Source organism: Gracilinanus agilis, chromosome 6 (assembly GCF_016433145.1).
Source record: "Gracilinanus agilis isolate LMUSP501 chromosome 6, AgileGrace, whole genome shotgun sequence".
NCBI lineage: Eukaryota > Metazoa > Chordata > Mammalia > Didelphimorphia > Didelphidae > Gracilinanus > Gracilinanus agilis.
Genome location: NC_058135.1, coordinates 101,051,750 through 101,068,863, shown reverse-complemented (window position 1 = coordinate 101,068,863; position 17,114 = coordinate 101,051,750). Strand labels below are relative to the sequence as shown.

Below are 17,114 nucleotides of genomic sequence, written 5' to 3'. Positions count from 1 at the left end.
GAAGTATTTATACAAAAGCTCAAATGGCATGTCAGCCAAAATTTTAGGTGGTCTAAAGTTGGAAATGAAAATCAATATATTGTATTAAAATGTCAGAATCCATAGATTTCAACAACCTAGAATAGTGGGCCCAATATAATAAGAGGCAATTTAAAAGGAGATAAATCTAAAGATACTTTTTAATCAACACCATGAGAAGGAAACCAAATTACTATTACATTAAGCTACTTTAAGGAACACTGTCTAAAATAATGGACATGATAGATTCTACTATAACCTGGTCAAAGAACTTCTGGGGTACTGTGATACATTCTGAGTATCACACTTTTCAGATATAAGCAAACCGAAGCATGTTCAAGAAAAGACAATCAGGATGACGGAAGGTTTAGCCTGGAAGATAGGAAATTGAAAATGAGTTGGACTCTATGCACAAACCCAAATATATAACCCATTTTTCCTCAAATATTTATTATGATTTTCCTGTTTTGTAACTTTGTTCATACTGGTTCCTCAAAAAGGAATTATTTCCTTCTCATGTCTAGAGTTATAAAAATGTCTCTCATCTTTTAAGAAGAGTCAGTGTCTTCTCTACAAAGCCTTTCAAGACATGAATTTTCCCTCCTTCAAGTATCCATAGTCCTTCACATAATTCTCATTGTATTAATACACTCCTGGGCTAAGGACAGTCCCTAGCCAGGATGAAAAAGGAGGAGGGTTGGGCGTGGGGCTAGCAACCCCACCCTGTAAAAACTACATCTGCTAAAGAAACTGCAACCTAAAGTAGGGGCAGCTGGGCTAGCTCAGTGGATTGAGAGCCAGGCCTAGAGACGAAAGGTCCTAGGTTCAAATCCTGGCTCAGACACTTTCCAGCTGGGTGACCCTGAGCGACCCATTGCCTACTGGTTGTGTGTGGCCCTATGCTCCTAGAATGGAGTCCCAGGATAAAAAAAAAATACAATCTGACATTTCTTTAGCTTAGTGTTAACCAATATTTACTTCTGTAATGACTAAAATAGAATAGTATCATTCACATGAGAAGTATTTAATCAATAATGGCTTAATTGAATGGAATTGACCTTATAGGACATCTTCTCCAAATTAATACTTCCTTCCACTGCATTTTTGAGTCTACTAAAACTTTTCTTTTTTTCAAAAAGCATCTGTGTCTAATGGACAAATGAAGGAATAGCTGGGAGGAAGGGATTTCAAAGACGATTAATCCAATCCATACCTGAAAAAATAATCTCCTCTTTAGAGAAGATTAAAAAAGAAAGAGAAAAGAAAAAGTTGGTCATCCGAATACTGCTTGAAGACATTCAAGAAGAGACTCCAGTTCTTAAAAGGACATTCTATTGCATTTTTGGACATGTCATTATGTTAATTTTTTTTCCTTACATTAAGACATGATTGAAATCTCTATAAGCCTCAACAATTTCTCCTACTTCTGCCCTCTGAGGTAAAGTAAAACAATCCATATCCCTGTTCCATAGGCTAAGAGCTCTTCAGATTTGAAGATACTTTTCTTGCCTTCTCTTCTTCCATGGATGGAAAGTTTTTTAGTCCTCATTCTATCTTAACTGAAGACTTTTAGAATATATTCCAGCTTTTTAATGTATTTCCAAAATGTAGAATGCAAGATGAATTCAAACTTTTAGATTTGATCTGGCAAAAAGTAGAGTTTATGCAGATTCTCATCTTCTCATAAAGTTACCAAAGATTGCCTTAGCTTTTGTAGTCGCTGTTTCATATTTGGGCTCAGGTCTCTACAATATCCAGACCTTCTCCACAGAACTGTTGCCTGTGCTAATCTAATTGTGCTAGATATAGCATGTCACATTTATTTCTATGAAATTTATTCATATTTGATTCATGTAGTCTATTATAATCTTTTTTGTATGATATCATACAATGTATTTGCCACATTGTCAACTTTGTATCCAAGGCAAATTTTAACAAGCTTGACTTCTGTACTTTTTCTAAAAGTGTGTGAATTAAATATCTAGGAGACCCTCAGATCCGGATGTCTTATATTATACATGTCACAGAGTTATGTGTCTTAATTTGCCAGCATGGCTTGAGGGATTCCAGACCAGCAGAAGTCAGTGATGCATCATAAGGGGACTGAGGTGAAACTTTGGCCAATGGAGGATCTTTGGGGAGTGTATAGACTGAGTCTGAAAAGCCATCACCAGAATCAGGCTCCTTCTCTCTGCCATTTTTGGGGCTTATCAAAGGAACTCTTTTGCTGGCAAGCTGGTGCTTATGCATGTAAGCCATTCCTGGCGAATGTGGAGCAGGCTCGCCAAATCCAGGAACTATGACTTTCAACCTCTGCTGGGGACTTACTTTAAATTAGAAAGGCTAGAAACCTCATTTCTTTCTTTCACTTTACTAATAAATATTTGTAATTTAGTATAAAGTCCCCAAGAAAAATTTTTATTCATAACAAAAGATATAGTTACAAAAATTTGAACATAGGGGCAGCTGGGTAGCTCAGTGGAGTGAGAGTCGGGCCTAGAGACAGGAGGTCCTAGGTTCAAACCCGGCCTCAGCCACTTCCCAGCTGTGTGACCCTGGGCAAGTCACTTGACCCCCATTGCCCACCCTTACCAATCTTCCACCTATGAGACAATACACCGAAGTACAAGGGTTTAAAAAAATTTTTTTTGAACATAATCAAGCCAAAGACTTTTAGGGCAATTACTAGAAACTTCTCCCTAAGCCAAATATCTCCAGATCCATATAATCAAAAGCAAATCCTATATCTTGTATATATCTCTTTATCTTGTCTCCAAGGATAACAAAAGGGAATAATGCTTATCCCTTTTTTATCTCTTGGAGGTATTTAATACTCCTAATCATTCACTCCTGGATACTCTTTACTGTCTTTGGTATCTGAGATACCATTCTCCCAGTCTCTTTCCCCTCTCATTTGTTGACTCCTTGGTTTCATCCTGCTTTTTAAATATTTTTGTTTGGCGAACATGTTATTTTATCCAAAATTCCTTACACGTCTCATTTTGCTGTTAGCCTTGACTCTCATCTTGCTCTGTAATATGCAGGTCATTATACTTACACAAAAATGGGAGGAAAATAATTCCTTATTGTGATATTCCCAAAGTAGAATACAGGGGCAGCTAGTGGCTCAGTGAATAGAGTGCCAAGGCTAGGTCAGAAGGATCTGGGTTCAAATCTAGCTTCAGACACTTCTTACATAGGTGACCTTGGGCAAGTCACTCAATCACAGTTCCTTAGACTTTATTGCTCTTCTTCCTTCGAAACAAAATTTGCACTGATTCTAAGACAGAAAGTCATTTTTTCTTTTCCTTTCCTCTTTTAAGTAAAATACAGTGGGGATATATGCTAGGTACTATTTTTTACAGCTAAAATTGTATTTCAGTTTTTAAGGGCTGATATATAATATTAGCTCATATTAATTTAAGTTCATGATTAATTATATTCTTGCACTATTAAAAACATGAATTCTTATTAAGTCAAGGAATCACTAATCTATTCAACATATTTTTTAGAACATATTTGGAGGAGATTATCATTGCTAAATTGAATAGCTTTTTTTTTCTTGTTTATTTCAACCTAGAATCACAGAATACTGAAATAATTTTGAATCTTGATGCTGTCCTCTAGTTTCTTACCTATACATTCAGGGTATTAGAATCTGAAAATGCAACAAGCTCAGTGACCCATTGTTTTCAGCCCTACTTGTCAGTTAGTTTTGGTAGAGATTCTGTTGGACAAGACAACACCAAGCCTGCAGTTTTTTGTTTTTTTTTTTTTGTATTACTTACTCTTTGTCATGTACCCTACATACAAACTGTCATTTCTTCACCCTGGGGAGCAAATGAGAAGAAAGGTCCCACTCTCTTTTACTGATGGTGACCTCTCTGAATTGTCTTGATCTCTTTCTGAAAGTTATCAACAAAACCTTGCCTCACCTTGAAGCCATTTATTGCTCTGCTTATCAATGTTTAGTTACCTTTATATACTTAATATAATCTCTTTTAATTATCTTTGTCCTGAGCTCTGCCTGATTAGTCATAATAAAGGCCAAAGAATTTTCCTTTCAACAGTGTCCCTAAATAGAGTCTAATTCACTTATAATGCCTAAAACATATTATTGAATAAGACAAAGAGATTAGAAGTTCAGAGAATCATACTTTTAAAATAGAAAATGACCTTAGATGGCATCTCATCTAGCCAGGTCACTGTATACATTTGAAACTAAAGCTAAGGGAAGTTATGTAACTTGTCCCATTTCATAAAACTAGTAGGAACAGAGTTGGGATCTGAAGATCTTCTGAGCTAAAATCCTATGTACTTTTCAGTATGCCATGCTATCCACCAAGAAGAAACTTATCATGTAGAAAAAATAGAAGTTGCTAAAAGAAAATCCATTTTTCTTTATTTCTTTACTGATTTTTTTAAAAAAAATTATTTTGAAGTATGATCTAGAAAGATCTCTTTTGCCTCCTTGTCTATATTTAATGATAACAACAATAAATTATAATAAATAATTTATAACAATATAAATAATCAGTTATCCATAATTGTTTATTATAATACAGTATTAGTAATTGCTATTAGTATTTCTATTAATATTTGTAATACATCATATTATAAGAAAAGAAGCTAATATTTACATATCATTTTAAGATTTGTATATGCTTTGTCTCATTTATGTCTACATGGTATCCTTTTATCCTCACAATAACCCCAGCAGATAACTATTACTATCCCCTTTTTACATATGAGAAATGTACACAGATGGAAGGTAAATGACTTGGCAGAGTCACATAGGTAGTAAAGGTCTGAAACAAGACTTTTGGGCAGGTCTTTTTACATAACTTCTATGCAGACATACACATTGGGCTCCATTAAATGAACTTAATTTGGACAACAAATAGTATCTCAGTGCCTATTATATGAAATGAACTGTTATGGGGAAATAATAAAGATAAATTAGATAGACTTGGGCCTGCTCTCAAGGAGACTGTAATCTGTGGAGTTCTCTTTAATAACGTTTTTAAAAAATAACCTTTAATTTATTATTATTAATTTAATTTAATTTTAGGTTTCTGACACAAGTCACTAGTCATTTAGTCCCAAATTGCATTCTCTAGGGGCAGGAAAAAAATACACTCTAATTTCTGCTTCTTCTTTTGTGCTTTTCTCCCTTCACACTCATATCTATCAAATTCCTTTCAAGGAATCTTTTGATTCTACTTCATATTCTCTAGCAAAGTGGATACTAAATAGTCATTTGTAAATGACATTTACTTTGTCATTTCAGGGATCTAGATATTTCTCTGTAAATGTTGTGGGTGCAATTGAACATAATGGGCAACTTCTGAATCTTGAGAAGCTTTTAAATCAAGCATTCGCTCTGCAGAGCATGTTTTCATCAGCTTGACTTATTGAAGATCCAAGTAGTATTTATGGAGGACAGAAATATATAGGCATATTAAAGACAATGACACATAGCAAATGGGAATTCTTACTACTTCTTTCTGGCCTCTGTAATGCTTTAGTTTTCTTGTTGTGACTTCCATTTTCATGAAGTGCCTTGAACCAGTCACGCAGTCTGTTTGCCACCTCTCTGAACTCCAGATCACCACATGCTATAAAAAGGAACAAGACACAAACAAGAACCTTAGGTGATTATTTAACGCAATGGGAAAGATTCTGTCCAAATCAGTCTCATGAATTGGAAAGACAACAAAACCTATGAATGATGCTAAATGTTCAGATCAAATTGATTTGCACTTTTAGTGTCTCAACACATGCACTGTGAATAAGCACATACCTAATACATTTTTATTTACAATATAAATGAACATTTCTAAATATAAATTACAAAACAGATAGTTTAGAAATCATATTATTTGGACTAAAAAGACAAACTAAAACAACTCAAAGCTAAATCTGGAAAAATGTTTTAACAAAATTATATATAGACATACATATATGTATATATAAACAAATGTCGGTCAAATTCTTTGTGTATAGGTACCTTTGGATAGAAGTTTTTTGGGGAAATAAAAATGAAGTAAAATGAAGTGTTTGTTCATACTTCTACTTAACAAAGTTGTCTTTGAGATTATATTTTTTCTATGACAAATATTTTATCCCTAAACAGTTAACATAAGCCTTGGCTATTGCATTATCTTTTAAACACAAAAGACAATATATTATTTGACTATAGGAAGGGATCAGTTAAGAAAAATGAGACACAGATATGAAAAAAACATTACAATTATTACCAATAAAAAGAAAAAAAGTTTTTTTCTGGCCAATGTATGGTTGTTAATTTATAATTTAGCATATTCTTCCAAACATTCTATAAAAAAAGAAACAAAGGAATTAGAAGGTATTGAGGGAAAGCATACTGGTTATATCCATTGAAGAATGTGACATCATTCTCAGGAATGAGATATCAAAATCAATGTTCTGAAAACCTATTGCATGTGCAGGTCAAATGATATCACCAGATACCAATACAGTTACTATTCTGATTTATTGTAGTTTGCTTCTTGCTCAGCACAAAAGCTTTCTTCAGAAATTCACTGTCCTTTCTCTTTTATTGGAATCAAGAGTGCTTTGGGTTCAAGTGCCACTATATCTCTACTTCTACCTTGTATTTCTGACACAAGTCACTATTACTTGTATCTGACACCAGTAAAAATAGTAATTTTCTTCCCCTCTTTTCCCCATGTCCCACGTTCTAGAAAAAGAACAAGTTGAGATCACTAAGTGTGCGAAAGTTTGAAAAAGACAATTGGTCCCATATCTCACTTCTATATGCCATAAGGAAGGATAACTTTTTTAATAAGAGTTTGTCACCTTGACATAGCCAATCATTTTGTGTTGACTTTTGTCCTATTAGCAAAGAAGGCATTAGTGGGCACACTCACAATTCCATGGAGGGGTATCTCATAGCTATGCCTGAATGCCCATCCCTTGTAATCTCATTAAATTAATTGGGTTAAACTCATTGAATTGATTAGGGTCTTCTTGATCAACCCTATTTGATACATAGTGTTTTCACTTTTATACAGCTGGAAGTAAGAAAAATCAAGCTATATATCATAACAATTTTTTTGCAGCTAGTATGTCAGTAATTTATTAAAAAGATTTTATTCTTTTTTTGCCTCTGAGATTATAAATTCTGAGGAAAAATGGTCAGAATATATCAATATCTTGTCCTTGACTGTTTAATTATTGGAATAACTTTAGGTGAGGAATGATCAGCATCCCAAATGAAGATAATTCAAAACATTCTAATTGCAAATTGCCATTTTGCTTGCTTTTCTACAATCCAATCAGCTCCATTGTAAGTGTCCTCTTTCAAGTACCTACATAACTGTACTTTCAACACACTGTGCATATTTGTCTTTTAAACCAATTGAAAAATTAAATAACTAATATATACTAAACAAGACAAATACTTTTGTTTTCTGTGTTTAGAGAATCAGGAAATTCCTTCAGGGAATAGCATAGGTTCTTCAGGTTTCTTTTCTACCTCAACTCAGACACTCCATGAATAATGGGGTGACCATGCTAGATGCAGAGCACAAAAAGTCAAAACAAATGTCTGTCCTTACCCTCCTAAAGTTTACATTCTAGTGGGGACATATATTTACAAAGTTAAGTAAATACACGATAATCTAAAAAGGGAGGAAATGTTAATAATTAGGAGGAACAAGAAGATATCCAGTGAAAAGGAAATTGGCTTATGTATTTATTACTTTTATATCAGAGATTATAAAAGAAAGAATTACATATAATCCTTCAGATAACAACTATAACTCTGATTTTAGAGTAAGACCCAATTAGTAAACTGTGTATAAGATATCAATTATTATAATACGGTTTTAACAATAGTAGAAGAAAAGATAGATACAATGTGGGTCATTAGAATATTATAACTACCAATAAAATTAAAAGCTTCTGTTGTTAATTTTGGAATGGCAAGTGCACAGTTTTACTGAATCCTGATTTCTGATAAAGATATTCAAAACAAACATTAAATCAGTTGTATAAGTTAGGCTATATTACAAGAGAAGTTGGTACTTGTTTTTGCAAAGGATTTATATTCACTATAGGTTCATTAGAGTTAAAAGCCCAGCTAAGCACCTTTGGTTTATTGTTAAGTTTCCTCCCAGATTCATAATAACTTAGTCAAGTCGGATTTTGTCATTCTATTATTTGTAATATCAATTTATAATTGTAAATTGTAATATCAATTAAAATAAAATAAATCAAAAAATTACAAAATCAATTAAATGTAAATATCGATTAAAGATGACTCATATGATAATATACATACATATAATACAATAAAATGATAAAAATTTTATCCTGATAAGATTCTTTCCCATAATTTCTGTCATTGTTACTTTCAAACTGCAGTGATGAATGGTACTTGTGACATACCTTGAACCATATATTCTAGAAATGGAAACATTTAACATGGGTCCTCATCTTTGTAAATCCTTCTGATGTCCAAACAAGTCTAACTTGATCCTAAATCACCAAAAGGACAAGAGCAAATGGGGACTGCCCGTCTTAAATGTCTAAATTAAATAAATTGGAATTTATTAACTCTTTTACCATAAATTTCCTAAATTTAGTAACATATTCTGCCCATTTGGTTTTATTAATCACTAATTAATCCTATAAAACAGGCTCTTGTACATCTAAAAAAATCTTTCATCACAGACTAGATGTGAGGATATCTACAACTTTATTATGCCCACAAATAAAGTTGGACCTTCAACTCAGAATGATAGCCCAGATTTCTTTCTTTCTTACACTGGTATGATATGACAAATTAAATGAGTCTTTCCAGAATCTACAGATTCTAAAAGGTGGAGATGAAAAGTGAGGACATTCATAGCCTATGGACAATATATAAAAAAGACATCAAAGTGGGAAAAGGAATGCCCAGTTTGGGAATAGGCTATTATTTCATTATAGTTGGAATTCTGGTAAAAGTAACTAATTTTGCCTCATTAGGCACAGATGCTTATTCTCTGTATGACTAACACTAACCAGGGTTCCCCAGCACCCACACATGAGTCTGATTAGTTTTTCCCTTCAAAACAACAAAGCTGGTGCTTCATTGGTCTGAGGTCGTGGCAAGGTTTAAACGATTCCTCTCTCGCTGCAGATTACTGACCCTATCGACCATCTTTCCTGATTCAATAAAGCATTCAGTGTCTCAGCCAGAGGAGAACAGTGTCCTTCTGAGTTAGTGGATGTTGGAGGACCATGTGAGTGACCAGAGCCTCCCCTGCTGCGCAGATGCTTTCCAGAGCCTGGATCTACCAAAGCTAAGTGCTATTGTACACTTGCTGAACAGACTTTCTATTACTGCTCAGTGACCTATGAAAAGCCTCATTTTGTCCCATCGTTGAACCTGAACTAACAGGATGCTGGCCTGAGTGTTTTGTTGTTCAGTTTTTGTCTGACTCTTCGTGACCCCATTTGAAGTTTTCTTGGCAAAGATATTGGAGTGATTTGCCATTTATAGGCAAACACAGGTTGAATAACTTTTCCAGGTTCACAATTAGTCATGTCTGAGGCCAGATTTGAATTCATGAAGATGAGTCCTCTTGACTTCTAGCTGAGCACTCTATCCACTGTGCCACCTAGCTGCCAGCCTGCGTTGCCTACCCCTAAAGACCTCTCTCATTTTCCTTTTTTTAATGTTGTGATAGGACTAGATAGCCCAAGATACCTTTCAGTTCTAAATCTAGTATATTATGATTCTGTAGCCCTCAGTATTGTGATATGTATGACTCTAATCATGTTTTCTCCTCTATACAAAATATTCTTAACTGCCCATTTTATATCTGTTTTGCTCGCTATTTGAAACTATTTGAAATTCATATACTTGAAGTTTTAGTTTATGCATTGTAGTCCCTGTGCCAAAGAAATGCCACAATCCACAATAACTGCTCCCTTTCTTGTACCTCTAGTTTACCATTTACATAATATATTTTACCTATATCCTTTTCAGATAAGGCTAATATTTAGACTTTGAATATGAATTACAGTTGAATTTTTGGTTATCCTTTTGACTTTTCCTAGATTCACAAGAATATACTTAGAACTAGAAAGGATCTTCAAAGTTGATCTTCTCATTGAAAACCGAAATAGAAAGAAACTGAATTCCAGAGAGAGGAAATGATATAACAAAGCTCACAAAAATGGTCAATGAAAAAGGTGAGATTTTATCCCATTTGCTCTTATTCCATATCAAATATTGATTGGAATCCTTAATATCTAAAAATCTTTTTCCTTTCATTGAAAAGACTAGGAAACTGAGGCTCATGAAAGCAATTCCTTGATCTAACATTCTATGATAACACTTGTGTCAAGGAGAACTCTAGATCTAGAGCAGCATTGGCTAACATTTTCAAGTTCAAGTGCCCAGAGGGCAAATTCAAGCTCTCTGTGATCCCCCTACATTACACCAGAGAGGGCGGGGAGGAAGTGCTTGTTTTAGGTAGCTGGACAGAAAGGTGGGACATGAAAAAATGTCCTTGGTAGCTGGGAAGAGGGGGAACTGAGCAGCTCCCCGAAGGCCAGCTGGGCACATGTGCCAATACTTTGCCAATCCTTATCTAGAGGATCCAGGTGTACTTTAGGTAGTTTATCTTTATCTCAACTAAGTCCCATTCAGGAAATCTATGGATGGTCTCTCCTGGTATTTTGAGACTGATTTTTAATATTATTTTATTTATTTTATAGTTCAATCATTGCCTAGGACCCACTATTTCCATCTCTACTGTAAAAGCTCTTCCTTATGTGCTTTTCCCCATTCCTTTCTTTTCCCCATTCTACCATGACATCGCTCTCTCTCTGTTATCTCTATTATCCATTTTTAATTCATCCCAACATAATGAACTCATTTTTACATCTTTTGTTCTATGTAGAATTCTTATAACTTCTCTAATTATGACAAAGTTCTCAGAATTTACATATCATCGTTCTATTGTGTATGGTGTATGCGATATAATGAGAGGATAAGGGTAAGTACTATATGTATTCAAAAGTAGGAAGGAACATTTCTCTCTGATGGTATGTATTGAACCATCTATTAAAGACATCATATCTGAATTGGCCCTTGAAAAATAAGAATAAAGGCAAAAATTACAAATATGTAAGTGTGCATAAACACAAATTCTAGGCATACAGCATGATATTAAAAAAAGCAAAATGACAAGAAAGCAGCACATAGAAGAAATGAAAGGAATAAGTATTTTTATAGTAATTACTATGTGCCGGGCATTGTGCTAAGTGTTTTACAAAAATTGCATTTGATCCTCAGGCCAATCCTGGGGATTAAGTGCTATTATTATCCCCATTAAATAATAGAGGAAAAATGAAAACAAACCAAAAAAAAATTAAGTGCCTGCCCAATTGTCACACACCTAGTGTGTGAGGCCACATTTGAATTTTGGTCTTCCTAACTCTATGCCCAATGTTCTTTCTACTGTACCACCTAGTTGCCTATATAGGGTACAGATGCCAGCTTTGATTTTACTAAAGTATAAATGCAATTGGAAAAAAAAGTTTCTAAGCTTCAGAAGTTCTTAGAAGCCAAGCTAGGCTGTTTGACTAGTAAGCAGAATTTAAGATGGAGCTATGAAAAGGTTTTGAATAGAAGAATATGACCAAAACTGGTTAAAGAAGATTAACAAGACAGAGAAAGTCCCAACCTGGCAACTCTCTAGTTCACTTGACTCTACTTAGGGTTATTCTCCAATCCATGAGGAATGGATAAGAGCAGCTGGAATGAGATGCTTATTTTTAATCAGGGTGAATGCATTCTTATTATATACCCCATGACAAGTTATCAGGATATCGTTGATTCTTTGAACAGAGAATGGCCATGCTATTTTTTAAGCTGCAATTGCCTATCACACTACTGACTGTTAGTGACAAAATATCCTAACACTATATCTAAAATGTAGCATCTTAAATTTTAAAAATGATAAACACAATGACACACGTGAAACCCAGTAGAATTGGGCATTGTCTATGAGAGGGGGAGTGGTAGGAGGGGAGGGAAAGAACATGAATCATGTAACCATGGAAAAAATTTTCTTAATTAATCAACAAAAAATTAAAGTTAAAAAAATAAAAATGATAAACAGTATGGATTTCTCCATTAGTTATACCATGTTGAGACTATTATCTACATGATGAAACAGTGAGCTATCTCTAATCATCTGAGTGAACAAACATAATTTCTGAGATCTTTTTAATTTACTCAGATATTAACTTTAACACTTCCATGAGCAAAACCTCAAATAAAATATACAACACTTGCATTTATTCTTTTAATGTAATTAAAATGTTTATGTTATTAAAATATTGACTTTGTCTTCACTCCAATATTATTATAAAACTTTTTTTAACTGGACTTGTCATTTTATTGGCTTAGGGAAGTCCTGATGAAGAAATTCCAATTGATCAGCATCTATTCAATAATTCCTTGTTGTGGAGAGGTACCTGAGGGTACTGAGAGATAAGAAACTTGCCCATAGAGAAACACTATATGCCAGAGCAGAACTTGAACCAAGGTCTTCCTAGCCCTTAGGCCAGCTCTCTACAAGCCATGGCCTTTATTAAAACAAAAGTCATGAATTCTCTAGCCACCAAAAACTCTTGCTACTCTCTCATGAATTTGAAAGATTGTGATTCATAAATAATTCACCATTAGAAAACCAAGCTAAGGACTGAGTTGTTCTCTGCCAAATGGCAGGCAGCTTGTCAGACTACAGAGATATTATGCTGTATGGATGGGTCTCTCCAGGCACTTAGAAAGGAATAATATATTATTCATCATATGCTGATAGTCAGTGGCATTTGGGATCATAAAAGGTCTCCCTGAAAAGCAAAAGTGGAGCGGAGGCTAGGAGAGGTAGAATCATGTGACACTGAGCAGGTCAACGCCATGGTAGACACTACAGGCAAAATATGTCTGACAGATGACAAATACAATTTTTTGGTATACATTTAGTGTCACAGAGCAAATAAAATAATTTATTTTTGCCCTCTGGCTTAGGGAAGGACACATATGAGTTTATGCTGAAACTATTTAAACCAAAGTTACAAAAAAACAACAAAATTCCATGTTATAAAACAGAGTACAGCTTTCTAATGAACCATGGACCTTTGGATTTACATTATTCAATAACATTTTACAGAGAGTGGAACAAAAAAGATTACTTATATCCCATGCTCAGAGTTGTTAGTTGTTCAAATTCTGGAAGAAGTCATGGGAAATGTACATTTAATGTAATTCAAACTAAGAGAAATTTTCATGTCCTTTCAAAAATGTAGATTAAATACAGTGTTTATTAGAAAAGCTATCCTTGTAGAAACACAAAACAAAAACAACTGCTTGATGACATGAGCTGATGAGGATATGATTGGGGATGCAGACTAAATGGTCACCCTAATGCAAATATCAATAATATGGAAATAGATCTTGATCAATGACACATGTAAAACACAATGAAATTGCATGCTGGCTATGGGAGGTGAGAGGAGGGGAGAGAAATAACATGAATCATGTAACCATGGAAAAATATTCTAAATTAATTAATTAAAGATTTAAAAAGGATTTACATTTTTTTTATTTTAAAAAACTAAAAAAAAAGAAAAAAAGAAAAGCTATCCTCAGGTAACTATATAAGTTAACTCTGTAACTCAAGAAATCAATGAATCATAGAGACATAGAATGCATGTCATGGACAAGAAATGTCCTGGCATTTAACAGAGGGGATGCAAAATTACTGAGAAAGTTTGGTGGCTGCCATTGCCCACAGTGCCATAAGATCAAAATGCACTGAAGGTAGCTCCACACGGTGATTAATAGACAGGAATAAGGCCCAATAGCTATGTGAACTTATCACTCCTATCAGTGGTCAGTCATATTAGTTGCTGGTATTGTTAACAATTATGAGGTAATGGTATTTACAAACAAGTTATCAGATGATTATTGAAAAGTATACAATTAAATATTAGGAGAGAAAAATCTTAAATCTTTCTCATCTCTTTATTGTTTTCTAAAATGTCTTTATCTTACGTGTTCATAAATGTTCAAATGTTTTCATAAAATGCAACAAAAATCTTATAGTAGTGATTATGTATATTTTCATAGAAGGGACCAATGATTTACTGAGCCCTGCATTCAAGCCATGACAAGACGAAAAATTACCTGGTCATTGTGACCCAGTGAGTGGGTAAAGCAGTCCTAGATCATCCTGCCTCTATGTTGAGAACAATCCACTTAGCCTCTGCAATATCATCACTGCATAGTAGTAATATTATTAAACTTCCAGTTGACCTCTATTGCTGCATAATGATAGTAATAATACATCAGAGAATTTTGATAATTGCTTTAACCAGTTAATGAAGGGACAGCCATGATCAATTAATCCTTGAAATATCCTCATGTCAATAACCAGTCATTTTCTATCTATACAGGTAGACTAAACTTTGTTTAATGATGACATGATCTTGTCCTAGACTCTGATCTTGAAGAAAATATTCATGGCAAATAAGATAGGTGATGAATGAATATATACTGGTTTCTTTCATTTCTTAATCTCAGATTAATTTAACAATTTTTTTCTTTGATACTCTTCTTCCTGTCCCCCCCTCCACTTTTAAACTGAAGTTATTGAGTACCAAAGTATTAGCTGATTCAGTTTGGAAAATCAATTAAGGCTATGAATTCAGAGAAGTAGAGCTCAGAAGGTCTTTGAGTTTCATCTAATCTAATCCTATCATTTTTAAACCTAAGGAAGCAAAGACCTAGAAATGTAAAATGACATTCAGTCCAACTAGAGACTAGGAAAAAACAAACAAACAAACAAACAAACAAAAAACCAGGATTTAAATCTAGGTCCTCTGCCTCCAATTCCAATACTCACTGCACTTTTGCAGGCTACCTTAAGAGTTCCTTATTAATTCCTCTATTTCTTCATTCTCTGCAATAGATATTGTTGTAAAAGCTACATTGGCTTTCATGATGATGTTTGTTTCTGTTCACCCTTAGTATTGAAAGTAAGTTTACCAAATTTTCCATGATACTGTCTTTACTGGTTGCAATGAAAGTAGCCCTGCTAACTTTTTTTTTATTCTTTTACATTCTATGGTAAATATGCTGACATCCTAAATTATATAAGGGTTACATACTGAGATAATACACCCTTCATATGGAAGGTGACATAATTACCTTTATATTTACTCACATCCACAAAGCCCATTCTTAACTGCATTCACTTGGAGTAAATGATGAATTTTAATTGTCAATTTTTCCTGTGCCTTACTTAGAGAATAATTCCTCATATTTACCTGCATCTCATCCTTGTGGTAACCTAGACAACAAATTAGCTTTTTTCCTTTCTTGTAATTTAATTGAAATTTTAGAAATTTGAAATTTCATGACCAAATAAGGGAAGGTCCTGAAATGGAAGAATTAAAATCATTTCATAGGTTTACATATTTATAGATGGAAGAGAAATTTGAGGCCATTAGCTAACCCACTCATTTTATAGATGAGGAAACTGTGACCCAAAGAGTTTAAGTAACTTCTCTGAGGTGATAAAAAAAACTGAATGAAATGCTAAATGCTATCCAATTCAAAAGGAACTACAGTATACCAGGTACAGTGGTAGGAATAGAAACAGAATAATCTACATACACTATTTTAGAATATAATAATAAACACAATAATTTAAGGTTTATAAATGTGTGCATGCCATATAGACAAATTATCACAACACAAAATGAAATGAGAAATGATTGGTTCAGGGAAATTTTGATTTGAAAGAAATAATACTTAGGGCTACAAGAGGTTTAATTTCATATTTTGCACATGAGTAGTGCTTTGAAAAATAAAGGAACTTAAAACAAAGGACTAAAAGAGGTTGTTTTTTTTTTCTTTGCAGATAGGGAGACAGAAGAGAAGGGTGTGAAGATGAGGTATAGCTAGTGAGTAATTCATTGTGTTTGGAATTCAGATCAAAAGAAGTGGAGTGATGAAAAAAGGATTGGAAAGACATGCAGGTGTCAGATGAGTAAGGAATAGAAATCTGCTAGATAATCATGAATCACTGAAGATTTCTCAGTAAAGTGGTGAAAGAATCAGAGCAACCTTAAAAAGAAATCCACAGAAGTACGAAAGATCAATTTGGAAGGGAAGAAGATAGATACAGGGAAACCAGAACCATAGATTCTCAGAGCTGGAAGAGACCTACATGAGAATATCATTTATTCCATACCTGAAAAAGAATAGTCTCTACTACATAACCAAAAAGTGGTCGGTCATCAGAATAGACTAGTCCAGAGAAGATGTACAAGGTAATTGTCAAATCAAAAAGCCATGTAATATAAAAGTATGTTTTACAGCCTAACGTGTCAGTACTGTGAAATCTGCAAACATATCACACTGCATTCTAACAGGTTTTCCTTTCCTGGTATTGGACACTGTGTCTGAAAAGACAGCTGACTGGAATTAAGTAGAACACACTAGTCTTCACTGATTTGAAACAGGTCAAGATGAGGTAATTTAGATCTATTCAGACTATTATTTCACCTGATGGACTGGCAGATGAATCATTAATGGCAAAAGACAGACAGCAAAGGTTGTAGAAGGTTAGACAATAAGCAGAATTGCATATTAAATCAGATGAATCCTATTCAGGAACCTGCCAAGGAGTGCTTTTGCTTCTCTCTAATACCAATATAAGGCATTCCTGCTATTACAATCAATTCTAGTAGCCATTACAAAAATTAGTGTGGGATAAAATGAAGTCATCAGCTCAAAGGTCACCTTACTCTCTCATCATTTCAAGTAATAAAGACTGACTGGCCCAGCAAAATCAACATATATAACCACAGAACAAGCAGAGAAATTAGGAAGCTCATAAAACAGCATAAATATGTGTTTCAGAAATATCATCCCAATAAATATTATATAAATATTAAGAATAACCAACTGTGCAGTTGGCTCTCACCTGCAGTAAATGTTACCATTTGATCCTGGCATTTGAATATAATCAGTGATTAGA

The 17,114-nt window shown here is 34.0% G+C and overlaps 1 protein-coding gene across 4 annotated transcripts in view; it reads right to left on the bottom strand.

Moving 5' to 3' along the window:
• SPOCK3 (SPARC (osteonectin), cwcv and kazal like domains proteoglycan 3) overlaps window positions 1–17,114 on the bottom strand; it is a 634,362-nt gene that overhangs the window by 56,259 nt on the left and 560,989 nt on the right. For 3 of the 4 annotated variants that reach the window (XM_044680201.1, XM_044680202.1, XM_044680204.1), the window contains one exon: window positions 5,517–5,636. The exons of the other annotated variant lie outside the window; for it this stretch is intronic. In XM_044680201.1, the coding sequence (XP_044536136.1) occupies window positions 5,517–5,636 (120 nt within the window). The remainder of the gene's footprint in view (window positions 1–5,516; window positions 5,637–17,114) is intronic. 4 annotated transcript variants of the gene reach the window in all.